Source organism: Lagopus muta, chromosome 1 (genome assembly GCF_023343835.1).
Source record: "Lagopus muta isolate bLagMut1 chromosome 1, bLagMut1 primary, whole genome shotgun sequence".
Taxonomy (NCBI): Eukaryota; Metazoa; Chordata; class Aves; order Galliformes; family Phasianidae; genus Lagopus; species Lagopus muta.
Genome location: NC_064433.1, coordinates 145,065,273 through 145,088,605, shown reverse-complemented (window position 1 = coordinate 145,088,605; position 23,333 = coordinate 145,065,273). Strand labels below are relative to the sequence as shown.

At 37.9% G+C, this 23,333-nt stretch overlaps 1 protein-coding gene across 2 annotated transcripts; it reads left to right on the top strand.

The window, feature by feature from the left end:
* Nucleotides 1-12: 12 nt before the first annotated feature.
* GPR180 (G protein-coupled receptor 180) lies at nt 13-21,711 on the top strand. Of its 2 annotated transcripts, XM_048955582.1 has the most exons (9): nt 14-211; nt 1,696-1,854; nt 4,194-4,388; nt 8,226-8,406; nt 8,600-8,649; nt 12,244-12,401; nt 18,458-18,649; nt 19,003-19,080; nt 20,749-21,711. In XM_048955582.1, exons 1-9 carry the CDS (start codon nt 82-84, stop codon nt 20,905-20,907), a joined length of 1,302 nt encoding a protein of 433 aa, XP_048811539.1. In that variant the 5' UTR covers nt 14-81; the 3' UTR covers nt 20,908-21,711. The 2 variants fall into 2 exon arrangements, with proteins under 2 accessions (XP_048811547.1, XP_048811539.1); XM_048955590.1 differs by lacking the exon at nt 4,194-4,388 and having other exon boundaries at nt 13-211.
* The last annotated feature ends 1,622 nt before the right edge of the window (nt 21,712-23,333 follow it).

Below are 23,333 nucleotides of genomic sequence, written 5' to 3'. Positions count from 1 at the left end.
GAGCGCGGACACGCCCCCGGCCCCAGCCGTAGCCCGGCGGGGCCGCTAGGTCACGTGGCGGGGGGGTGGTGAATCCCCGCCATGGGGTGGCGGCTGCTGTGGCTGCTGTGCGCCGGGGGCGCCGCCTGGAGCAAGACGCTGCGGGGCGGATTCGTCAGCTCCGCCGCCCGGCTGGAGCCTTGGCGGCCCGTGGCGCGCTTCCAGTTCCGCGGTAGGTGCCCGCCGGGCAGCGGAACGTCTGCGGGAAAGAAACGCTACGGGGGGAGGGAAGAATAGAGCGGGAGCCAAGAAGGGTTGGAGCGTGACCCTTGGGTGCTAAAAGGGAAACGATGTATGGGGTGGGGACAGCTCGAGGGGTGATGGGGAAGCACTTATCGGTGTCCTAGAAGATTAACGTAGAAGTGTTCTAAATAGGTCTGGGGGAGAGGAAGGGTGAAAGCGTTGCTTAAAGCTAAGGAAAGAACACCGAGCTTCAGGTGATCGGCGTTCGGTTGTATCGCACTGTGCGAGCTGAGGTTGTCTGCTCCCTTAGAAACACTCCTGCCGTTCTGTGAATGTCTACAGGGGCTGGTGGTGGTAGTGCCGGCGAGGCCACGTGGGCTTCTATGCAACCTGCTGCTTGTTTTTCCCTTTTCAAACTGCCTTTTCCCAGTGACTGCTCTGACAGCCTGAAGTCAACACAAAGCCACCAAACTTGCTTCGCTTCAAGTAAACTTGGACTTTTGCAGCACCAGCTGATTCCTTCTCCCCGAATAATCCCATCTTTTAATTCGGGAAACTGTTCAAAACAATCCGTAGTGATATATAATGATAGAATTTATCAAGATAGCTTTGAGGATCATAGAATGATCAGTCAACATCAGTTGTCTTAAGCTAATTCTGCAATGGCCGAAACATGCGTCAGTGTCAAGGTGCAGCCTGTGGGAACACTCACAGAATAGCGCTTTTGAAGTTTGATTTTCTTGTAAATATGGTGATGGATAGTGATAGGAGAAGGAGGTTTTAAACTGAGACTGGGGAGGTTTAGGTTAGATTTTAGGAGGAAGTTTTTCACACAGAGGGTGGTGACACACTGGAACAGGTTGCCCAAGGAGGCTGTGGATGCCCCATCCCTGAAGGCATTCAAGGCCAGGCTGGATGTGGCTCTGGGCAGCCTGGTCTGGTGGTTGGTGACCCTGCACATAGCAGGGGGTTGAAACTGGATGATCAATGTGGTTCTTTTCAACACAGGCCATTCTATGATCCAGTTATATGGTTTTATTCATTTGTCTTATAATCAAGTGTTTTAGCTGTAATCAGTCAATAACATAAAGATCCATTGACTCAAATCCTTCTGATATTTGGCCCAGGAGGTACCCTGTGGTACTCGTAATCATGCCTTGGAAGTCCTGGAAAAAAAAGTGGGTGGAAGGAAAAAAAATACGGTCTGGAAGTCCATTTGAAAAAGAAGAAAGCAGTGGGAAGTAAAGAAGGTTAATGCCATTTTTTTAAAGTGTTGTTTTCATATTGTGTTACTGAGATGTAGAGAAATAGTGAAAATGTAAAAACGTTTATGGAAAGTGGTAAAAAAAAAAAAATTAGAAGTGAGGTGAGGCTTTAGTGGTGCTACTTAATAAAGCTTTCTGCTGTGCTAGCCTTCTGTTCTTATGACTTGCATCAGGGCAGTGCAGTTCATTCTATTTTTTAAATGTCAAGGTGACCATGCTGTTCTGTGTGTCCGAATCACCGATGTAGCAGCAGCTGTAATGAAAGAAGCCAGACTTCACCTGTTTCAAGCACAGGAGTGGCAAAAGCTACAGAATCACATCCAGGATCACAGATGTACAGAAAAATTCTCCAAAGCTCAACTGACAAGTGAGTTTCTATCCTCCCATTATGAATTAAGTTGTGTGTATTTAGAACACGCAACGTATCAGTGAATTTGGACTTTGCATGGGCTTTAGTCAGGGTAGAACTTTGACCTTCTGTAATTAAAAAAGATTCCAAGGAGTGCAATTGCTTCTTTGTATCACATCAGAAGACTTTGTTTGCAAGTTATGATTCAATAGGCCGCTGGAAAATGGCAGTCCTTGACAAGCAGAGAGTTACTGCAAACTTGATGACAAGTTCTGTTCTCATGCTCTCGTTTGCACACAGCTTAAAAATGAGGTTCAGGCTTGCGTTTACTCATTGAGTACAAAAGTTTTCTATAATTCTGCTTGGAGTGAAAGTAAAAAGTTTGTTGTTGGTTTTTTGTTTTTTTTTTAAATCTCAGGCCTTTCTGTATAAAGGTTAATGTTTGAAGAATTAGGAAGAATGCTATTACAAGATGAAGCTGAAGTGGTTAGAATGAACAAATGGGTGATGTAGTCAAATGTGCAGTGTGAATTGTCACTTTTATTGCTGTAGAATGAAAAAGAAAAGACTCACCAGTGGGGCCTTCTGCAGTTAGCATTAAACCTCTGAAATGAATGCTTGTAAGATAGGAGTGTATACACCAAGCACACAGTAAAACCTTTTTCCAGTCCTTATTTGTCAGGAGGGTCCTCTTCCCAGTTTCATGGAAAATAACGCTTTACAAGGAAAAGAAAAAGCCAAAAGGATATTGTGATAGCACATACCTGTCACTCCGACGTACAAGAGCGAAATCAATTGTATCCTTATTTAATTTTACTTCACATCCTACAAGTTAGCTTGCAGGCCTGATGGAAAACCGATTAAATGTGCTCTGCACAATTCCTAGTCTTTATGCAGTTAAGGCTATAAATTCAACTGAGAGTACGAATGGAGAGCAGAGCTACCCCTTCTACATGCCATTTAACTTCTTTTTGTTTTAAGCAACATATGAAATCATTAATCTATCTTTACAAAGGTTGCTTTCTTTAAAGGAGTTCTTTCATTTTGAGTATTTGATTTATAAGATACACTGTTCCAAAGTGGAACACTTGCTTAGTATTAGCTACGCTGAACAAATTATCAGAACACATTTTTTTTTCTGCTTCATGTGTTGTCTAAATTTGTATTTCTTGTCTACTGCTGCAGAGAGCTGTGATCCAACTGTTGATCCAGGAAGTGCATGCTTTCAGATAACATAACTTGAAACAAGTTTGTTTAAATTACATAGATCTTTCTCACAAGTTGACTTTAAGTTAGAAATTCATTCTGAATTTTGTCTACAGCAGGTTTAGAGATAATGAGTTTGCTAGGAGTTGATTTATGCTGGTGTTTGTAGTTTCTCTTATAGAAAAAGGTTTGCATAAAAACCAGCTTTTGTAGAATTTTAATGAGCTTAAAATATTAAAATGAATCTATCAACAGTCCAGTAGTTATACTTCTAGTTCTTCTACAGAAATGACTTTAATCTATGGTGGAGCTGATAAGCAATGATCACTGTTACACTCATTAATTAATTCAGTAACCACTGTAACAATGCTTACAGTTCTTGTAGTTTCACTCAAACATACAGAGCCACATATCAAATACGCATCAAATATTTATTTTGGAGAGCTTGCCCAATTGTTAACAGTTGATTTTAGGAAAAATACTGCTGAGATCAGTAAGCAGACAAAACTTTTCAGTCCTGCATAGTTAGTTTTAATGTCATTGATTTGAAATGTGTATTTTTTTCGGGCAGTGACCTCAGCCCTTCAATGTCTGTTGAATTTGTCTGTGTCAGTTTGGGGAAGATGCTATAAAAGATGCAAAGTTGCATTTTCAAAGCGTGCTCATCAATTAGCATGTGGCTGTTGCATGTTGTGTGCTCTAAATATCTTTGAAAATGGGGTAGAATCAATTTCACAGTTTTTTTTAATGAGGAAGTATCTCTTGGCTAACATAGAAAACTGATACTGTACCAGCCCCACTGATACTGTACCAGAGAACAGAAATGTACTGAAGGTAATACTGTTTGCAGTTACTGGCTTCTGATGGAATGGATCCATTCTAGCAAACCCAAAATCTGAGAAATGGGACGCAGCTCATATCTTCACCAGCCATTGCCTGCACCTAGTTGAAACCAAAGATGAGACTGGAAGTCTCATCTCGGGTATTGTGGTGAGCTTCAAAGCAAAGCAAAGACTGTTTTGCACTGTATGTAGTTCATAAGCTGTAAATAATGTTGTGTATTTAAATTCTATTTCCATTTAAGTATAAGTTTTTTAAAGACAAGTTAATCAAGTCTCTACTCCTTTTTTGTTGTTTGTTTTCTTCCAAAGTGACTGTGAACCACACAGAGCAAAATCTGACAGTGTCCCAGATTCCTTACCCGGAAACATGGTATGTGTTTTATGTAGACAAGTTTACCTGCGAGGAGAATTATTCTGAATCCGAGGATATTCAGTTTGAAATGGTCTTACTAAATCCAGATGCAGAAGGGAATCCATTAGATCACTTTAGCGCAGGGGAATCTGGTAAGACTTCTTTTCTTAAAATTAGATTTGTAAGTTAAGGATCTGATCTCCCAAAAAAGTCAGTACTTACTATGCTTGTGAAAATATGCTACTGGGGACAGGACAGCAGAGTCCTTTACATTTCAGGTCTGACTTTCTTAGAGAAGAGTAAACTTAACTTCATTTTCTGATATTAGGGAAAAATCCTTCCCTTTCTCTAGTCTGACTTACCAAAACTTACCTGACTACAGATATAGTATACAAGGAAAGATTGTGTTGATATGTTTGCTTATACATTGTTTTTTTTTTTTTTTCTATTGAAATTGTAAGCTTCCAATTGATTGTGAATTGAATCCCTGATTTTAATAAATTTGTTTATTTAATGCGTGGAATTCCTTAGCTAGACTTTGTAAGACTTGAATCTGTACAATATGAATTCATGCACAACATAAACTTTTTGCCAATACAGTGTTCACCGTCTAGGTCTCTCCAAGTTTTGTTATTCACAGGCTGCACATTGTGAAATCTTTCAATCCTAATTTTTTTATTTAAAAAAATACAAATTTAAGACTTTAGACCTGCAGAGAAAAACTTTTGGAAATGACTCAAGGCAGCAGCAGAAGATAAGCATGCATAAAATTGTATGACACTCTGGCCAATCCAAATCAACTGAAATCTAGTGCTTAGTTTCGCTGCTTTGGAAGGCCTAGTTGACATGTCACTGACTTTGCTTGTATTGTAGGAAGAGTCCAGAAGGCTTAGTCTGTCTTCATATAGTGATGTAGCCTATATACTCAGGTCTAGCCTTATAGCAGTGCTAAGAATTGTGTGCTCGTCTGTCTTAATTGGTATCCAGAGAGTGTAGAGGGAACAAAGGCAGGTTCCTTGTTGAAGGGAGGAATATCTTCACACTGAAACTTTCAGAGTTGTAAGAACCTGTAAGAAAGCTACTTATCGACGGTGTTTCCAGACTTACAGGTTGACTTGCCACTTCTCAGTTGTGATTCTTACTCTGCAAATGTGGTTGGTGGTTCCAATTTGGTGAATTTTGTATGTGAAGTGAATTCTAAGTTAATTCACTTATTCTCAGAAAGTAGTTATTGTGTTCTTTTGCTAAACTGAGAGATAATCAGTGGCATTATGTGGCCTTTAAGTAATGTACAGACCTCTTAGGGAGACATCTCAGCTCTCTCTATTTTTTTAAGGACGATTTTGAAAATTAGGAAGCAAAACTCAGAAAAGCTTGCATGCCATTTAAGTAGATCTATAATAAAGCTGTAGGAAGTAGGAAATAGGATGAGCTTTACATGCCACGTCTTCCATGGTTGCAGATGAACACCTCTTTATTCAGAATGAAAAACAGCAACACTGCCAGGAATCCTGAAGTGACATGCCTGTGTCTGTTTTTCAAAGAACCAAGGAGGATTTCTTCTCTCTAGAACATTAGACCATCAGAGAAGAGATCCAGGTTCATTTTTTGTATTTTATTTCCTTTGAGGGGGATAACATCTGCTTAGCTACAGATGGTTTCAGTTAAGTCACTCTTTAGTCCCTAAAATTATTTCTCTGCCGTGAAGCATTCTCAAAATTAAATGGATAGGCTATAAAGAAAGTATAGGAAAGAACTTGCAACTATAACTTCTGATTAGGGTGTTTACCTTTTGAGAGAAGGAGGCCTGGTTTCCAGTCCCTAGCAAGCAATTTTTAGCATTTTACATGGTAAGATATTTAGATAAGACTGGCAGTGGGATCTAAAGCTTCCAAGAGCAGCTGACCAGGTGAACAGCATCTGGATGATCTTGAAGTTAGGTATTAGAAATTAACATACATGTTTTATTTTCAGTGTCATAGAACGGTTTAGGTTGGAAGGGATGTTAAAGATCATCCATTTGCAACTGTCTGATGTGGGCAGAGGCATCTTCTGTTAGATCAGGTTGCTCAAAGCCCCGTCCAAGCTGGGCTTTCTAAGAATGGGGCATCCAACAGCTTCTCTGGGCAACTTGTTGCAGTGCCTTATTGCACTGTGAGTGAAGAATTTTGTCCTGATGTCTAATTCAAATCCACCTTCTTTTCATTTAAAACCATTATCCTTTGTCCTATCGCTGCATTCCCTAATAAAGAGTTATTTCCCCAACTCGAAGTGATGTGGAAGGAGGAAGACTTAAAAAGACAGCTTGAAAATCACTTCTGTTGTTTTTTGGTGGAGTGTTTTTGGTTACGGGTTTGATTGTTTTGTTGGGTTTTTTTTTGGTCTCACACCAATTGCCACAGTTTCTCTCTAGTGGCAAAGAGCTTTCTATCCCGAATGCTTATTATTAAAAGCCTTTCTTTTTTTCCTAAAAGAGTTTTTAAAGTGCACCCAATCATCACAATGAGAAATAGCATATCTACGTAATCCTTACCAACTTTGGTGGGTGGCTGAAGAATCATAGAATCCCCAAGATTGAAAAAGATCTACCAGATTGTCCAGTCCAACTGTCCACCCTCCACCAATAATTACCCACTAAATCATGTCCCTCAGTACAACATCTAAATGAACATCTCCAGGGTCATTGACTCCACCACATCCATGGGCAGCCCGTTCCAATACCTCACAACTCCTTTATGGAAGTAATATTTCCTAACATCCAACCTGAAGATAGATAAAAAGTGAAAAGAATAAGATATTTTGTCCTAAGAATGCTTTTTTGTTGTTGTTTTGTTGTTGTTGTTGTTGTTTTGTCAATCATAAATTAGGCAGAGGTCTACAAGGGAGGCACAGTGGCTCTCAAGTGTTAGGTTTTTAGTAAGTCTTTGTTAACAGATGGTCTTCGTCTCCTGTTTCAGTGTATGCATTTTAGCCATAGAAGTTATTTTGTAGTACTAGCAAATATTAAGAACTCATCTAGTTCTAATGATCTTCAGCTTACATACTGAAAGCTATTTCTCATCTCTGGTGGAAGCTGGCTGATAGTTTTAATTTAAGAGTTGTTTTGCTGGAAATAAAGCCTGATTCTGCAGGCACTGCATGGTTTCGAGGAAGGCTGGAGAGGAAAAGCAGAGGTTTTCTGTGTAGAATTCCCATTTGCCCATTTTAACTTATGCTTCCTTGGCTTTTTTACTCTGTTAGCTCATATGGTGTGTTCTACTGTTTCTAGGTAGCAGGAAAGAGTCCAGGATCCAGGTCTTTAGTGCAATATCTTGCCCAACTACTGCTAGACTGAAAGTCAAACAGCTTCTGTTTTATAGATATCAGAAACTTTGCACATTTTTTGTTGCAAAAAAACAACCAAAAACACTAATTTTCTGTTCATTTTTGTTCTTTCCGCTTCATCTGAAAGTTTTCTGTATTTGTCAGCTCTATTTCTTGAAATGTTTTATGTGGAAGAATAGTGACACCCAGTGGTTAACAGCGTCCTGGGTTTTTCTCTTTTCATGCTGTGCCTTTAAAAATTGTAGCAAAAAAAAAAAAAAAAAAAAAAAAAACAGAAAAAAAACCTAAAAAAGAGTCATTTAATAAGTATATTTCTGATGAATGGGCTGCAATTATTTTCTTTTTGTCAGGAAGTTGGGTGCCACTTTATACTACATGAGTAATTACTACAGAGCTTTTCATTTTGAACAGAATTTCTCCTAAGTTCAGAGAAGGTATTACTGGGTAAAAAACACTTCCTAATCAGCTTTTTGAAGAATTCATTGACTCCTGGATAAAATAGGCTGGGGTTTGCACATTTCATCTTTACTATTATTTTTGGATGACAATTACTTAGTATTATCCGGTGATTATATAAATAACATATGGAGATTTTAGCTTACTGCTAACAATAGTATTTCTGTATAAAAACTGAGCTGTATTTCTTTTGTTTTTTTTTTCCACAGGATTACATGAATTCTATTTCCTGCTTGTCCTAGCATACTTTGTAACTGCTTGCATATATGCACAGTCTTTATGGCAGACAATTAAGAAGCACGGACCAATGCATACTGTATTAAAAATGCTCTCAATTGCATTACTATTGCAGGCTGGTTCAGCTTTTGCCAACTACTTGCATTTCTCAAGGTATCTTTACTTTTGCTTTTAATCTTAAGACTTGAAGGATGTGCTGTTTTAAAGATTAGTACATGGTCTTTCCTGTGCTGATTCTTACCAAACTTAAGTCTCACTTTTTAGAAGCTGCCCAAGTATAGTTATAGAGAGAGCACAAACTTAAGTATTGCTTACATTAAAATATCATCTTTTGCTCTGTTATCAGTTATTCCAAGGATGGAATAGGAGCACCATTTATGGGAAGTCTGGCAGAATGTGAGTATGGTCACCTGCTGTTTTTTATGTATTCCTACACATTAATCTGTATAATGCATTAATGAATGTTCTTGTTAGACAGAATCATTATCCTGCCCCATATCATTGTATTTCTAACATGAAATATTGAGCAACTTTTAAGATGTTCTTCTGAAAAGTAGGTTTTGTTTCGAAAGTTTAGAGTAACTGCGCTTAAAGCCCTATAACTGTGATCCATCCTACAAATATTTACCTACGTATCTATCATATGAGTAAATCTTTCAATATGTTGAAGAGTTTTTTGCTGAGTTTGCATAATGCACTGAAACTTTTGAGGAAACTATCACATTTTGTGGAGTGTGTTATTTCATTAGCAAATTTAACATTGATTATAACAAACACACGTTTTATAGCACGAGTGATAAGGTTAGAAAGGTCTAAAAAGTAATTATGCAAAGAATTGATGGTAACAAAGCATTTTTTGTTGCTCTGTATAGATTTCCTGAGTTCTGATGTGAATTGAATTCTAGTAACAACGCTACCCAAATTGCAGTAGTTTATTCTTGCAAGATGGTTTGGAATCTAAGGTTGCTTTTCTTTTATTTATTTATTGTTTCTCCTCTGTGTATTTTACATTTGAAGCATTTAGTGATTCTTTCTGAGCTAATATGTTGCCCTTTGATTCGTCCAGAGCATGCCAAGAAAGCAGCACTATGATAGTGAGATGGCATAGGCGAGTAACAACCTATATAGAAAAACATTTCCTGGCTTAGAATTCTTTTAGAAACTTGCAGTTGGAAATAACAGCCTCTTGATGGCACTTGGCTCCACAGTAATTGACACTCTTGTTTCAAGAAGTCGGGTTAGAGCTCTTCGCAGCCTTTCTAGCAACTGGGTTTTTTAATTTTCCCTCTCGTTTCCTGAAATGAAATTAAGTTGAGACTATGGAAGTAGCCATTACTCCTCTCCACTGAGAAATCCAGTGTTAACTATGCAACCAGAACTGTGGAGAAAATAGCTGCATCTGAGAGTTTCTGTGTATGCGTGTATGGATTGAAGTGGAAATCACACTTCTGTTTGCTTACGGTGGAGTTTACTAAGAATGAAATAGTGTCTTTGAGTGAATACCTGAGTTCAGGTGGCTCAGCTGAAAGACTTTCACTTTCATACTGTTTTTAAAATTTGTGGTTCCCAAAACAGTAAGGAAGCAGAAGGAAAAGTGGAAAGCTTCAGTGCTGACTACAATTCTGAAGGATAGGCAATAGTAAGTATAATTTGGAAATGGAAGATGCTACCATCTTTTTTCCTGTGTTAGAACAGAAATCCTGGATAAATGATCCCATTTTCATTAATTTGGCTGGGAGCAGAATTCCTTCTAGAAACCTGTTCAGGTGCTATGCCAAGCAATTGTTCGTTTCCCAGCGTTATTTAATCCTTACAACGTATAAAAACCTGACACTGTCTAACTCATCTGAATGAATCATATAATCATATAAATCACATGAATAATTCTGGCACGTAAAAGCATCTCAAATAGCAATCTTTTAACTTCTGATAAGATCAGAATGTGAAAAATCAAATAGTATTGTTATAGCTGTTGATCAGCTGAAAAAGTTGTTCAGGCCAACTCCTGTTCTTAGCCCTGCCGTCAGAGTGGTTCCAAAGAATGTTTATCGATGTGGTGATAGGTGCTTTATAAGTGTGTATGCATATAAATTAGGTATCAGTTTGGTAGCTTGTGACTTCACACTCATCCCAGATATCATGAGATCGTCATTTTCCAACTTTTCTTAAATATAAAGCCTCTTCTTACCTGTAGGTAAGATGTATGTGGCACCAATGACCAAAGCCTGTACTGATTTTTGTCTGAAACTGTTTTACCTGAGAATCTGCTTGCATTATTGCTACACTGAAGAGCAGAGGAATGTCTGTATCCAAGATGTGGTTGAGAGATGCTGTCTGGCTATAACTTACAGGGAAGGTTATCTTAAGGACTGAGAGAAAATAAAATGATTGAATGCTCTCCAGAGCATCCAGATTTATTCAGACACTTGTCTAGCCTGGATTTGTAACATGGATTTGGCATGCCTTGAGCTCACATAACAATTTTTCTAAGGTATACCATGCCTAGCTAGCATTGTAAAATAATCCCAGGCTCATTTTGCCCCAAAATACCAGTTTGTTTTTTCAAGTTTGTTTATATTTGTTTTTATAGTTATATTTTGCTAGTATTGCTGAGTGTCGAGGAAATACAGCAGCTGATCTTCATTTGACGCACATCCCTTGTGCGTGTGTTAATCTATGTATAGAGGCAGCATTTTCTATTGTATGTGGAAGTACTTTTTTTTTTTTTTTATAATACATTCCAGCAGTTGCATAAAATTGAAAGTTTTCCTCTATGCTGTAGAAATATTTATCTTACATCTGATAACAGAAGTGGAAATGTCAAGTATGGAACTAATTTAAATGAGCTAAAATATTAAGTGAATAAAAAGGATTATTGTACACAGTGACCACCTCTAATTTCTGAAACAAATCTGAAATTTGCACAAGAACTAATTTCTCAAGTTGCTTTTAGATCTCTGCTATGCTGCTACTTTGAGCCAGTTTACACTGAAGTCTATACACCAGCTTTAAAATTGTTCAGTAGGTTTCAGTCAGAAATTTACCAGCTCGGTGATGCTTGAGGGTAGCTTCAAACTCAAGATTTTCTATGATTCTGTGAGAGCTCTGAAGCTTAAAAATCACCTGGGAATAAGCTTTCAGTTCTTTCTAATATAAGCAGGACTTCAGTGAGGATGGAAAACAAATGGTTTAGTATATTCTAGCTTGAAATTTTCCTTACTCAGATGCAGCTTCAAACACAGGTTAGAGACACTGATTAAGAATGTAGCTTTATGAAGTACGTTTTAGTTGTTTCCAGACTGGGGAAAAAAGAAGTGTGCACAGTGAAATGAGGTAAGGGGAGTCTGCATGTAATAAAGTATAGACAGATTACTGCTCCAAACTAAGTTAGTGCTAGGGTTAGTCATTATATTTACCCCTTTAAGTATCTGACTGTGGAATTTGTCCCAAATATTTGTGCTTTCTGTTACAAGCTACGCCTTCCTTAAGACAAAATGCAATTAATTTAGAAGTACGGTGCCACTGTTTGATTTTTGAACAAAAGTTTTGTGGAACAAAGGAAGGAGTTCATTTCATTGTGTTTCATATTTGCTGTGTGATTAACATACATATGATTTTAGTCCACTGGCCTTTATAAGTTTGTTTATGCAGGTGGATTCCTGAGCCTAGACTTCTTTGATACAAGAGTAGAAGTTGGAAGAATGTGGCACTGTGCCCACGTCATTGCAGAATTACAGCATAAGTAGAGGGAAGCTGGTTGTGGTTTTTTTGGTCATTTAAAAATGATCAAAATAGCCACATTATGTGGCAAAAAAACTTCAGCTAATCAAACTGTTAATAGAGATTATAAGATAAGCAAAGGTGATTCTGAGGCATAAATATCCATCCTTTGTTTGTAGGGGTAGTGGATATTTCTCTTTGTTTTGAAAAAAAAAAGAAAAAAGTGTATTTTTGTTGTGACTATATTCTTTTTTCTTTTGTTTTCAATAGTGTGTGACATAGTCTCTCAGATACAAATGCTTTATTTGCTGTTGAGTCTATGTATGGGTTGGACAATAGGCAGAATGAAGAAATCTCATAGCAGACCTCTTCAATGGGATTCCACTCCAACATCTACTGGCATTGCTGTAGTAGTTGTTGTTACACAGGTTTGTATTTTACATTCATTCTTATACTGAAACGTACAGTTGCTATTAAGTATGACAGAACTATGAACCAACTAATTTCAATATTTTATGAGAAACAAGAGTATCAAGACTGGAGAAGAAAAAAAAAAACCCACAGCACAGTGTGCACCCAGCAAGTCTAATAAGTAACAACAGTTCCTCTTTATTTTGACAGTTTAAGGTATAGCTCCACAGTATGTTCTTGTTCAGCAGTAAAACCACTTAAGAAGTTCCCACAGTTCTCCGAACTCCCAGTTGTATCAGTTGTTCATAATATTATGCTGCAAACCAGATCAGTGGAATGTTCTAGACTGAATTGGAAGGAAAAAAAAGAAAGGTTTTGGCACGGTTTTACCAATCTGATTTGCAATGTGGTCCTGTAAATAGCTGTCATCAGTACAGTTGCGTGGTTGTGAACTGTGACGTTAGTGCTGACAACGAGGGGCATGGGAGGAAAGATGAGAGAAAGATTCTTACAGTTCTTTTTCTGTCACCAAAAATATGAGACTGTGTCCTCATCTTCCAACCACTCCAATAGGATGTCTGATGGTCTTTTCAATCGGTGTAAGGCAATTCTTTAAAGGTTCATATGCAGGATTGTTCTTGCAAATATACAAATGATGTGACACATAACTTCATTCAAATGTTTTTCTATTAATATAAATTAGAAAGTCAAGTAAACCAGTAACTTAAAAGTAAATTGTAATGGAGATCATCTAACCCTGGTGGTGTCTTTTGTAAACAAATTTTTTTAAATCACAGCATAAAGACAAGAGAATCTGAAAGCCATTGAGAATGAGAAGAACAGGGAGAAACTGGAGACAGTAATGAGGAAGAGATCATACTAAAGATTTTATGCCATTTGAGTAATGTCTGTAATTAGTGCTGCTTCCAAACTAAATAAGTGGACTGCTAAAACATTAAGAGTAGCTGGGAGCTTACAGTATTCTTGCTAATTAAGAATGTAAGCCAAAGCCTATTAAGGTCAATGGGACTGTTGAAATTTAAAGATGGGTGTCAAAGTAAGGTGGAATGAACCTATCTAGCACCAGAAGTTTTACATACTGGTAGTAAAGACTTCTAAAGTATTTAATTCTATTCATGCCTCTCCTCTGGTACATACATATGGACATGTTAATACTCTGTCACTTGAGACTGGAAAGTTTGTTGTTGTTTTTCCCTTTTTACTATACATAGAAAGGGCACCTGGTATCATCAACTTGATCTTTTTTTAGTTGTTACTTGTGGTAAAAATTGGGGCAAGCATGATACAGACATACTGCCCCAGTACTGGTCCATTATATATATACTATTGGCTATTTGAGTACCAGCAGAGGATTGATATAAAGTTGGCTGTCTTCTCCCTGTGAGAGCATATCTCTGCCACGTCTCCCTTTTCGGTACTGTTGGAAATGTCAGGTTTGCTAGGAGTCCTGTAAGAACAGAATACAGATATCACTGTATGTCATTGCCTCTGTGGTTCTCCAGTCTGTTTCAGTGTCTGCTGTCTCCAGCAAAAGCTCTTTGACACCAAGAGTATCCTTAGCCTTTCTGGAGAGAGCTGTTTTCCATCACGTGTTCAGTACATACAATTTTTTTTCTGATAGATTTCTTCTCCTTGTAGAAGAATGCAACTGTTGAGCTCAGGGGAGCAGAACCTGGGCCATGTCAACTCTGTCTGTGACCTCAGGATCTCTTTCCCTCGATTATTTCCCTCGATTTATTGGTCTAGATTGATGTGGGTATTGGATCTGTAACTGGGCAATCAGTGATGGTGATCAGTGATCACTTCTATTAACATAGCATAATCTCCTTTCTGTCCTGCTCTTCCGCAGAAATTCTTATAGGAGAGCTAGCCTCTTTCCATCCAGAAAGTGGATAGACATACGTGTATAAGCAGAGATTTCTCAGGATTACTATGGAGGATACTGGATACCACATGCATTACCTTAACACAGCAGATAGAGTTTGAACCATGTTTTATTGACATTCTGCTGTTGTTCTAATTCACATTCCTCAAAGTTTTCAGGTTGTTTTTTTTTTTTTTTTGAGGTGGGTTTGTTGATTGGTTTGTTTTCCTTGTTGTTTTCTCTCCTCTTTCCACTGATGCTATTGATTCTTTGCTTTTATTCTTTCAAAAACACCAACAACTTCCGAGGCTGTGTTTACAGATTGCCATCAATGTAGAGTGGCCATTGCCTCCTTGCCGGCAAAATCTCATGTGATCTTTGTGGCTGCAAACAGGTAGCATCTCAAACAAGAGACAAGCCTACCGTTCATCATCTCCCTTTCTCCTAATTTGTTCTTTTTCTCTTTCACTTTCAGCACAAAAGATTCTCAGACCGCTCTGCATTCATTAACTATTCCACACTTTGCTGCTAAGACACAAACCTTGTTCATAACGTTTTGCTGATAACAAGCCTTTCCCATCACATAGACCCAAGCAGTTTCAACTTTCAGGGCTGATCAGAGCAGAGGTAGCGATTTCAGAAGGAAAGCTTATCGCTTTGACCAAAATGCATATAGAATCTTGCTGTATTAAAAGTCATGCTTCACAGAGGTCTTAGATACAGTCCAAAGGTGCACTCAGGGTGAGCTGTGCTTCTGACCTCAGATCTGAAACATTTGTTACTGTACCTGAGTTCATGACATTGCATACTCAAGTACTAGATACTAGCCTTGTCTTCCTGCCACCTAATTTCCCTTTTGCTTCCCCTTTACCTTTATGTCTCAGCAGTTATCTACTCCATGCAAACTGGCTTTTACTAGAGATTGATATGTTATCTTGCTCTAAAGTCATTGCTGGCATAGCAAGGGGCATAAAGCGTTCCACCATAATTGTTTCCGTATGACAGAAGAGGTGACTGGTTCTTCATCATATGGATGTGAAGATCCAACTTGTATAGCAGGAACATCAAGATAACGTCCTTGGTGAGCTTCTTTTAGCTGTTAGAGGAAGAACAGTACTGGACAGCAGTTGGTGTCCTATGTCTGGTATGTTACATAAAGGGGAAAGACCATCTCCTTGTTGAGATTTTAATGTTGGACATAAAGCTGTGCACTTATACAGCTTGTCCAGTTCTTCCATAAGCAGCCTGAGCAGAGTTGTTCTTATGGATAACAATTAGGATATTAACCCTGACTTCTCAAAGGTGAAACAATTCTGCTCAATGATCACAACAACAAAATCTGATTTCATTTTGAATGTGTAGGTGCCTGTGTATTTTTTTCATCTCGTTCCCAATACTACAGCAGGAGGAGCAGATGTGTGCCTTTCTGTGGTCAAGTTGAAGGGCATCAGAGCTTACTAACATTATTCTCAGGCATGGCCATGGAGATTTTGACTTCAAAATCAAGTTGGCCTGTGAAATCTCTCCTTTCACTGAGAGCACACTGCCTAATCCACTCTAGCTTACAAACGCTCCGTAGCACAGATTTCTACTTTATAGAATGCTGCTTTTCTCCAGGGAGCAAGAATAGATCCTGCTCATAGTAAGAGCAGTGAGAAATATTTTTATTTCTCCAGGTTTCCTATGTGTTGCGCTGACAGTTCCATTTCTGCCTGTAATGCTTCTGCTTTCTAATTATTTTGGAATAGCCTAGTGAAACTTAAAGGAGCTGAACTTCTGTGATCTTACACTGCTGTCACTGCATACAGTCTTTGTTCAACTGTGTTGTCTGCACAGCTTATATTCTTTAGAGGGCTAGTCCTGAGCGTACCATGTTGTCAGGTGCTATTTTCCTATGAGGATTTGGACTTTGTTCTCATGATTGCTTTGCTCCAGCTCTTTGTCATCTTCTCATGAAAGTGGCTTCCTTCGTTGATGTTACTTTTGGTGGTAGGTTAAGGATGATTCAAACCCTCCTGAGCTCTGTTCTTCAAAGCTGAGATAGCTGTGGCATCTACCTAAAACTCTTAATTGGATTGGCATCATGCTTCATGTTCATGTCAGGGAGATTCTATATATATAATTTTTCTGAAATTTCTTCCAGTCCAAGGATATTAAAAATTGAGTTCCCATGCGTCAACGTCAACAAATGAAATACTTTGTGCAAAACTGCTGTCATTCTATAGCTAGTAGAATCCTTGATGTTTTCTGGGTGTATTCTACCTCATCTGAAATTCTATTTCTGTGTTGGGAATTCATCCATTTCATACCAAAACTACTGCTTTAGCCACGACTTTACCAAACACTGCTGTTTCTCAGGATTTTAAGAGCCACTTGGTCTTATTTCAGGCTTAATCCTTGAGAGGATTCTCCGTCAAGTAATTCAATCGTCTTGAGTTATTTGCTTGGAGTTGCCCAGAAAAGGTGTTTCAGCAGCAGTGTTTGAAGAACATTGGTCAGATTATTTACTAGTAGTAATCAGTGATATTCAAGATGTGCTTTATACTTCTTACTCTCTCATATTTCCATTTTCTATTCAGGTGGCTGAGAAGTAATTAAAATGACAGCAGTCATGTTCACTGTGTCATAGTCAGAGTAAGGGAAGGAAAAAGTGAAAGAGTACTCTCAGAGCATATTCTTAGCCAAAAACATTCTAGTCTCAACTGACAAGACTTGAGGACACCCACCTTTGGAATGCACAGGTGTATTGCACATTAGAAAAAAAAAAGTTTATATCAGTAATCTTTCTGTCTTTATAATATGGATGTAGTTAGAGAGCCTTTGAATTTGTTCAGAAAGGAATCTGACTAATGTACATTTCTAAATTGAGGCATACAGTGTCTCTTTCTGACAGCCTTTAGAGCTACCTTGCTCATATAAATCAAATTTGACTACCTTTTTTCAGAAAGCCTGCTTTATTAGACACCTGAAACCCAAGTGCAAGTTATATGTCTGTAGTAGGTGGACTGGATTCCAGCGTATATTCAATTCTTAAAATGCCACTCAGCTGCTACGTGCTGCTGGGAGCCTAAATTTTACGGGTATTCTAATTTGTAATGTTAACAATCCCAAACTCTTGAAAAGGTTTTATTCAGCAAGACCCAACTTTCGTGCCACTCTGCAAGTAGGCACCTGCCTTCTATTCAGCTGAGACTCAGAAAGTAGGCTTTTCTTAATCTGTTTTTCCTTAGAGAATCTATCAGTATTCTTTCTCACAGTGCTCTTCTAACATTGGATTCTACAGCAAGTGGATACAGTACGGTTTTTCTGAGAGTTAAGGTGGATTACTGTCTTGCATCTGTTGGCCGGAGTGTTTGTCCAGGTGTTGCAACAGCACTTGGAACCTGTGACACTGCCTTTCAAAGTCCCTAAGAGGGTTCCAAGCCAGTTGCTTGCAGAGTCAGGCTTGCTCACGGTTTCTGACCTAGCTGATGTTGAATTCTTTTCTCCACGATGGCACAGCTTCAATAGAAGGGGTGGAGAGTGGCCCACCCAAGAACAGCCTATAGCCTGGCAGTTAGGGCACTCTCCAAGGAGGTGGGAGATGTGAGTTGGATTTCCTTTAGGCAAAGAAGGGAATTGTGGGAGATCCGAGTTCAACTTGGGTGAATGCTTCATCCTTCAGGCTATTGTATAAAAGGGGCAGCAGCACCACCCTCTTACTTCCCCATCTTTAAAAAGAAAAGCGAATCCTGTTAGGATTTTGAAAGAAAAGGCGTAGTCGCCTGCCTTTGAAACAAGCTTTACAGGTTGTGAATCCCAACTGGAAGCGGACACCTCCCTGTATCGTTTCAGTGGGCTTCCTGCTGACTAGGCTGACTGTTTAACTACATTAATATATTGGATTTTGGGCTAAAATGCTACATTCCTTCTACCTAAGTTAGAGGAAACTGTAACTTGTCAAACTTTCTACAACTTATGGAATGCAAGAGATGAGATCCTGTTCCTGCCAGTCAAATATGGAGTAATGCACAGTCCTAGAAAAGTAGTTCTGGCCAGGATTATTTGTTATGTAACATGGGAGTCTCCAGCAAGCAGGGAAGAGCATGACCAGTTGTGCTGATAATTTGATCTGTGATAGAAAGACAATTGAAGTTTCATGTGAGATTGTTGGTTTCTGAATGTATGTTACTGTTGTTCTTTTTCCAGACCTTTTTGTTAATTTGGGAACAGTTTGAAGATACTAATCATCACAGCTACCATTCACACCATGGATTAGCAAGTGGACTGCTTATTGGCCTCAGAGTTTGCCTAGGTTTGTCACTGGCTGCTGGTCTTTATCAGATCATCACAGTGGAGAGAAGCACGCTGAAAAGGGAGTTCTATATCACCTTTGCTAAAGTACGGGCTCATGGAAACTGATTCCTTTTGCTGTAAATGTAATTGTGGCACGCAGTTGACTAAAGCACTGAACTGTTTTCCTCCATAAGAAAGTTAATATTTAAGTGTCTGATTTGATTAAATTGCACCCTGTCATCGTACTCCGAGCAGTCATTTTAATTTGACAAGGAGCAAAGAGCTTTTCTAAACAGAAATCCCACCTTTCATTGTGTGGTTTTCATTCTGTTGATTGAAAATTAAACAATGGATTCATAAAAAAGACAGAAATGTAAATGCAGTTCCTTTAACTGTCATCTCTTTCTTCTTAGCTGGCGTATAGTTATTTTATAACTTACGCTCTTCTTTTCTTTCAGGCCTGCATTCTCTGGTTTTTGTGCCACCCATGTCTTGCAACCGTTTCTGTAATATTCAGAGAATATCAAAGGGAAAAGGTATGTACAGGCAAGATAAAAGAGATGGAATTTGAATAGTAGTTGTTCTTCATGTTCAGTGTTTGTTAGCAAACTCATGCTCTTAGGCTGTTAATCTTATGACCCCAAAGGAACTTGAAAAGTCTTAGTCACACAGCTCTTATTGATGCTAATGTGAGTCATATTTTACAAAGGCATACTGGGTTTGAATCATCTAAGAGTAATCGTTTCTAGGTGAAGGGGGGTGGGGAGATGGTTAAGTCAAAGGAAAATGTGGAGGGGGTGTTTCGTTTTATTGTTTGCTTGTTTGTTTTTTAATTAAAAGCACCTTGGGGTTCTTTTAACAAAGCTAGCAGAAAGATAAATCAGTGGATTTTTTTGTTGTTTGCTTTTCAGTCTTCGTCACTTAAAAGCTTTATGTGGCTAAATAGGTCAAGGAACTTGTAGCTGAACTGTAGATTAAGAGATCTATCCAAATGCTTAGTTTGGTTTGTGAGCTCTAAACATTTAAAAACAAAAGTAGACTTACTGGATTTCTTGATTGCTTAATTATATTGGGAACTAGAGAACTGGTGTGTGAAGCCTGCCATGTTCAGATAAAGTGTATTTCTATTCTCAGGTGATTGGCTACCTCAGTCCGGGGTAGTTTGCTTCTTTACTTTATAGTTACAAACACCTTTGCATTTATATGCAAATATTTTCAGAAAACAAGCTTTTATTTGTGTGGAGAATGTAGAAAGAGGGATAAACATTTACTCAAAATATATAATATTTATGAAATATTGATATAATGAAACACCATGTTTGGTTTTGTTTAAAAAAAAAGAGAGAAATTCAGGGGGAAATAAGAAGAAACCTCCTCTAGATCAACAAAAAAAATCTGTTAGTAGTGCTTGATGAATACATCAGTGCAGTAGGGTGAACAGTGAGTGACAAGAGGTGGAATGAGTTGATAAAATTTTGCAATATTTTGAGAGTTTGAGTTTACTGAAGAGAGATTGTGGTTGCTGTCCTCTTGGATTTTGAGAAAGTTTAGTCATCATGTGCAGCTGGAGTTCCTACGTTACAATGATGTGTTTTCTCCTTTAAATGCATTTAGATAGAATAGAAATGTATGATCAATAAATACAATATTTGTGCAAGAAAAACATTTGTTTTAACAGACTCTCTGTACCAAAACTTAGACTTCTGCTTTCTCAGAAGCAGTAGGTACCCTGATGGTTTTGATTAAATACTGCCCTATGTGTCTCTTACAGATTAAGAGACTTGCACTGAGGTCTAAGTGAGACTGTTAAATCACTTCCATCACAGCTCAGTGACTGTGCTAGTTCAGAGTATTTTCAGGTTGTTGTTTTCTTTTTTTCCCTCCATTCGTTGTAAGAAAAGAATATCTAAGCATCACCTCTGCTTGTGGAACTGCATGGGTGGTGAATTGCAAGTCTGAAATTCCCCGGAACAGAGACCGCCAGAAGGCGTTATGTGACTTGCCTTAGGGCCATCTGCTGATTTGAAAACATCCAGGTGTGAGAGCATGAATCTTGGGCTTGAGCTTCACGTTCAAATCTTCTGTAACTGCAGCAGTATTAAAAGATTTAAAGTTAAGCTTCAAGCACACACGTATTGTGCTGGTAGAGATTTATTTGGGCTTGTTTTTCACTTTCTCTCTTTCTCCTTTTTTTTTGTCTTCAGATTATTACCATAGGTGTTATCCTCTGTCAGTGCATCTCCATGGTTATCCTCTACAGACTTTTTCTCTCTCATAGTCTATATTGGGAAGTATCTTCACTGTCATCAGTGACATTGCCACTGACAGTATCCTCTGGACATAAAAATCGACATCGCTTCTGAGATGTTTAGGAAGAATATGTTATGTAAAAAAAAATGTGCAATAATGATCTAAATATGCAGGTATTTTTGTCACAGGTATGTGATACATTGGTTTCACTGGAAAACTGGGTGATAGTATCAGAGCATTTCATGGAACTTTGGTCTGACACGCTCCGTAGGTTAATTTGTTACAGTATTGTTAAGTGGAAAAATCTGTAATTTGAGTGATTTCCTAAATATGATGTGTGTGCAGCACGGGTGCTGAGCCATATCACAGGAAAGTGTAAGGAATCTTTCCTCTCCCATTTACAGCCACAAAAAATGTCCTTACTTTACATCGATACTAGGTTTGAAAGTCTTATAAAATACGGTTCTTAAAATGTCTACAAGCTCAAACAAGTCTGATATAGGCCAGTTGTGAAATTGATGTGATACCTTATGATGAATACAAGTTTTTTGGGTTGGTTTTTTTTTTCATGTTTTAGGAAAAAGGTGCATTTTATGTATAATTATAAAGGAAATGGAAACAAAAGAGGGAAAGTCCACTAAAAACGTATATAAAATGTTTACAGCCATCTACAGGAAACTTTCCTTTATCGTTGGTGTGAAATAAAAGCTTTTTTTTTGCAGTTACTGTTCATATTGGTTAGAACTGTGATGAGGATGGGAACAGAGTTTGTGTTTTCCTCTTTTGAAGTAAATGTGACTGAAAATTTCACCTAGTAGTGAAGATCTAAACAATATTTGAGGCTTAAGAAGATACAGCATCATAAAGGTAATTAAAACAGCAGGCTCACATTAAAAAAAAAAAAAAAAAAAAAAAAAGCCAAGAGAAAGAAATGGGTGATGTGGCACTAGAATTTTAATCCTGATATAATTCATTTCTCTTACATTGAGGATTCAATCATAATTAAGCCATATACACAGATTAAATTAACAGAAGCATTTCATATAAATGTTGGTTTCAGTCATCAACTACCCATGAATTCCTGCCCAAGGATACTTAATCAGGATTAAATTTTCTATGAATAATTGAAAAACAAAATACTCACTGGATTTGTTATAATCCATGTTGGCACTGAGTTCTAAGTAGTTGCCATCTTCCATCCATTGTAATAAAGCCATACTACTTTGTGATGCCCTCGCATTCAGAAAAACAGTGTAAATATATACTTTATTGAAGTGCCTATTTACTGAGTATGATTAGATCATGCTGACATTTTCCTTCATAACAAGAACATACCTATTACCGTTGTGACTGCAGTCTCTCTTGGATTTTCTTTAATTATTTATCATAGTTTAGCCTTCTTCCCATGAACGTGTGTCTCTTCACAATACTGATTTTATTTTCAGGTAAATTAGCGTTCGTTTCTTCTTAATGGTATGCATCTAATTATGCCTCTATGAAAACGTGAAGACACCAGTGTTCTAGCTTCAAAACAGCCCTAACTTTTCATTCATGTTTGCCTCAGATGTGAGCATAGTTGAAACGTAAGTCTATTCCATTTCAGTTTAGAGGTGAAAGTAGACATTTGCCTTTGACTAAGGCGAAATGGCAACATGACAAAGTTGCTCATTAAATCATCTCCTTTCTTATTGTTTGTAATTCAGATCAAGAATGGCAGGTTGAGGCTGGAAAAGATGAGATATTATGATTTCACACAATCTTCAGAATGATTAAAAGATTAATTATTACATTCCTCTGATAACCACACAAAAATATTATTGGTTAAAACTTCAGTCTTTATTTCCCTGCTTATCTCTGTACTTTTCATCTTCTCAAGAAAAAAGCATCCTGTTTTTGATAAGTCTCCAATAATGCAGCAGAAGAGTTCTATCTGTCCTCATGTATAAGACATGAAATTCACACATAAAATAGAGTTTTCTAATAGACACAAAAGCTCCTTTATAGTTTATGATCTGTCACGATTAAAGTTTTAACCTATGCAGAAAAACTGCATGTGACTTTCAGAATAGACACTCTGTTTTATTCTTCAGGTGTATTTTCTTGCTTCCTGTAGTAGCTCTGACTTCAACCTGTTCGTATTAAAGTAAATGGTATCTTAATTTTACCTTCTAAATATACCCTGCAACAATTCATAAAAGACATTCAGAATTCATTGTTCATCTGGGTATAAATGCATAGTATAAGATGTTGTCTCTTAATCTTTTCCAGATTGCCCCATAAATCAACAGGTAGCATTATTCTTTTAGTCTGGCATCAAATCCAGTGATTTGAAAATAAAATTTCAATTTTACTATTAATGAAACTGCAGCAGATCAGTATCGCTTTCTCATGGTAAGCTGCACCACGGACATGCATTTCTATTTCTATTAGCATTCTTTCTTAACCATCATCCACAAACATCAAGGTATTAAATCATTAACAGGTGCTGTAGCATTAGGTCAGTGTCACTGTGATAATATTAAGATGTCTGTTAATTTGG

Bases quoted from the DNA above. Each gene is read 5' to 3' on its own strand.
- GPR180 (XM_048955582.1), top strand. From the start codon at position 82: ATGGGGTGGCGGCTGCTGTGGCTGCTGTGCGCCGGGGGCGCCGCCTGG. The intron at 1,855-4,193 runs GTGAGTTTCTAT...TTTCTTCCAAAG, and splicing joins CTCCAAAGCTCAACTGACAA to TGACTGTGAACCACACAGAG. The intron at 19,081-20,748 runs GTATGTACAGGC...TTTTGTCTTCAG, and splicing joins GAGAATATCAAAGGGAAAAG to ATTATTACCATAGGTGTTAT.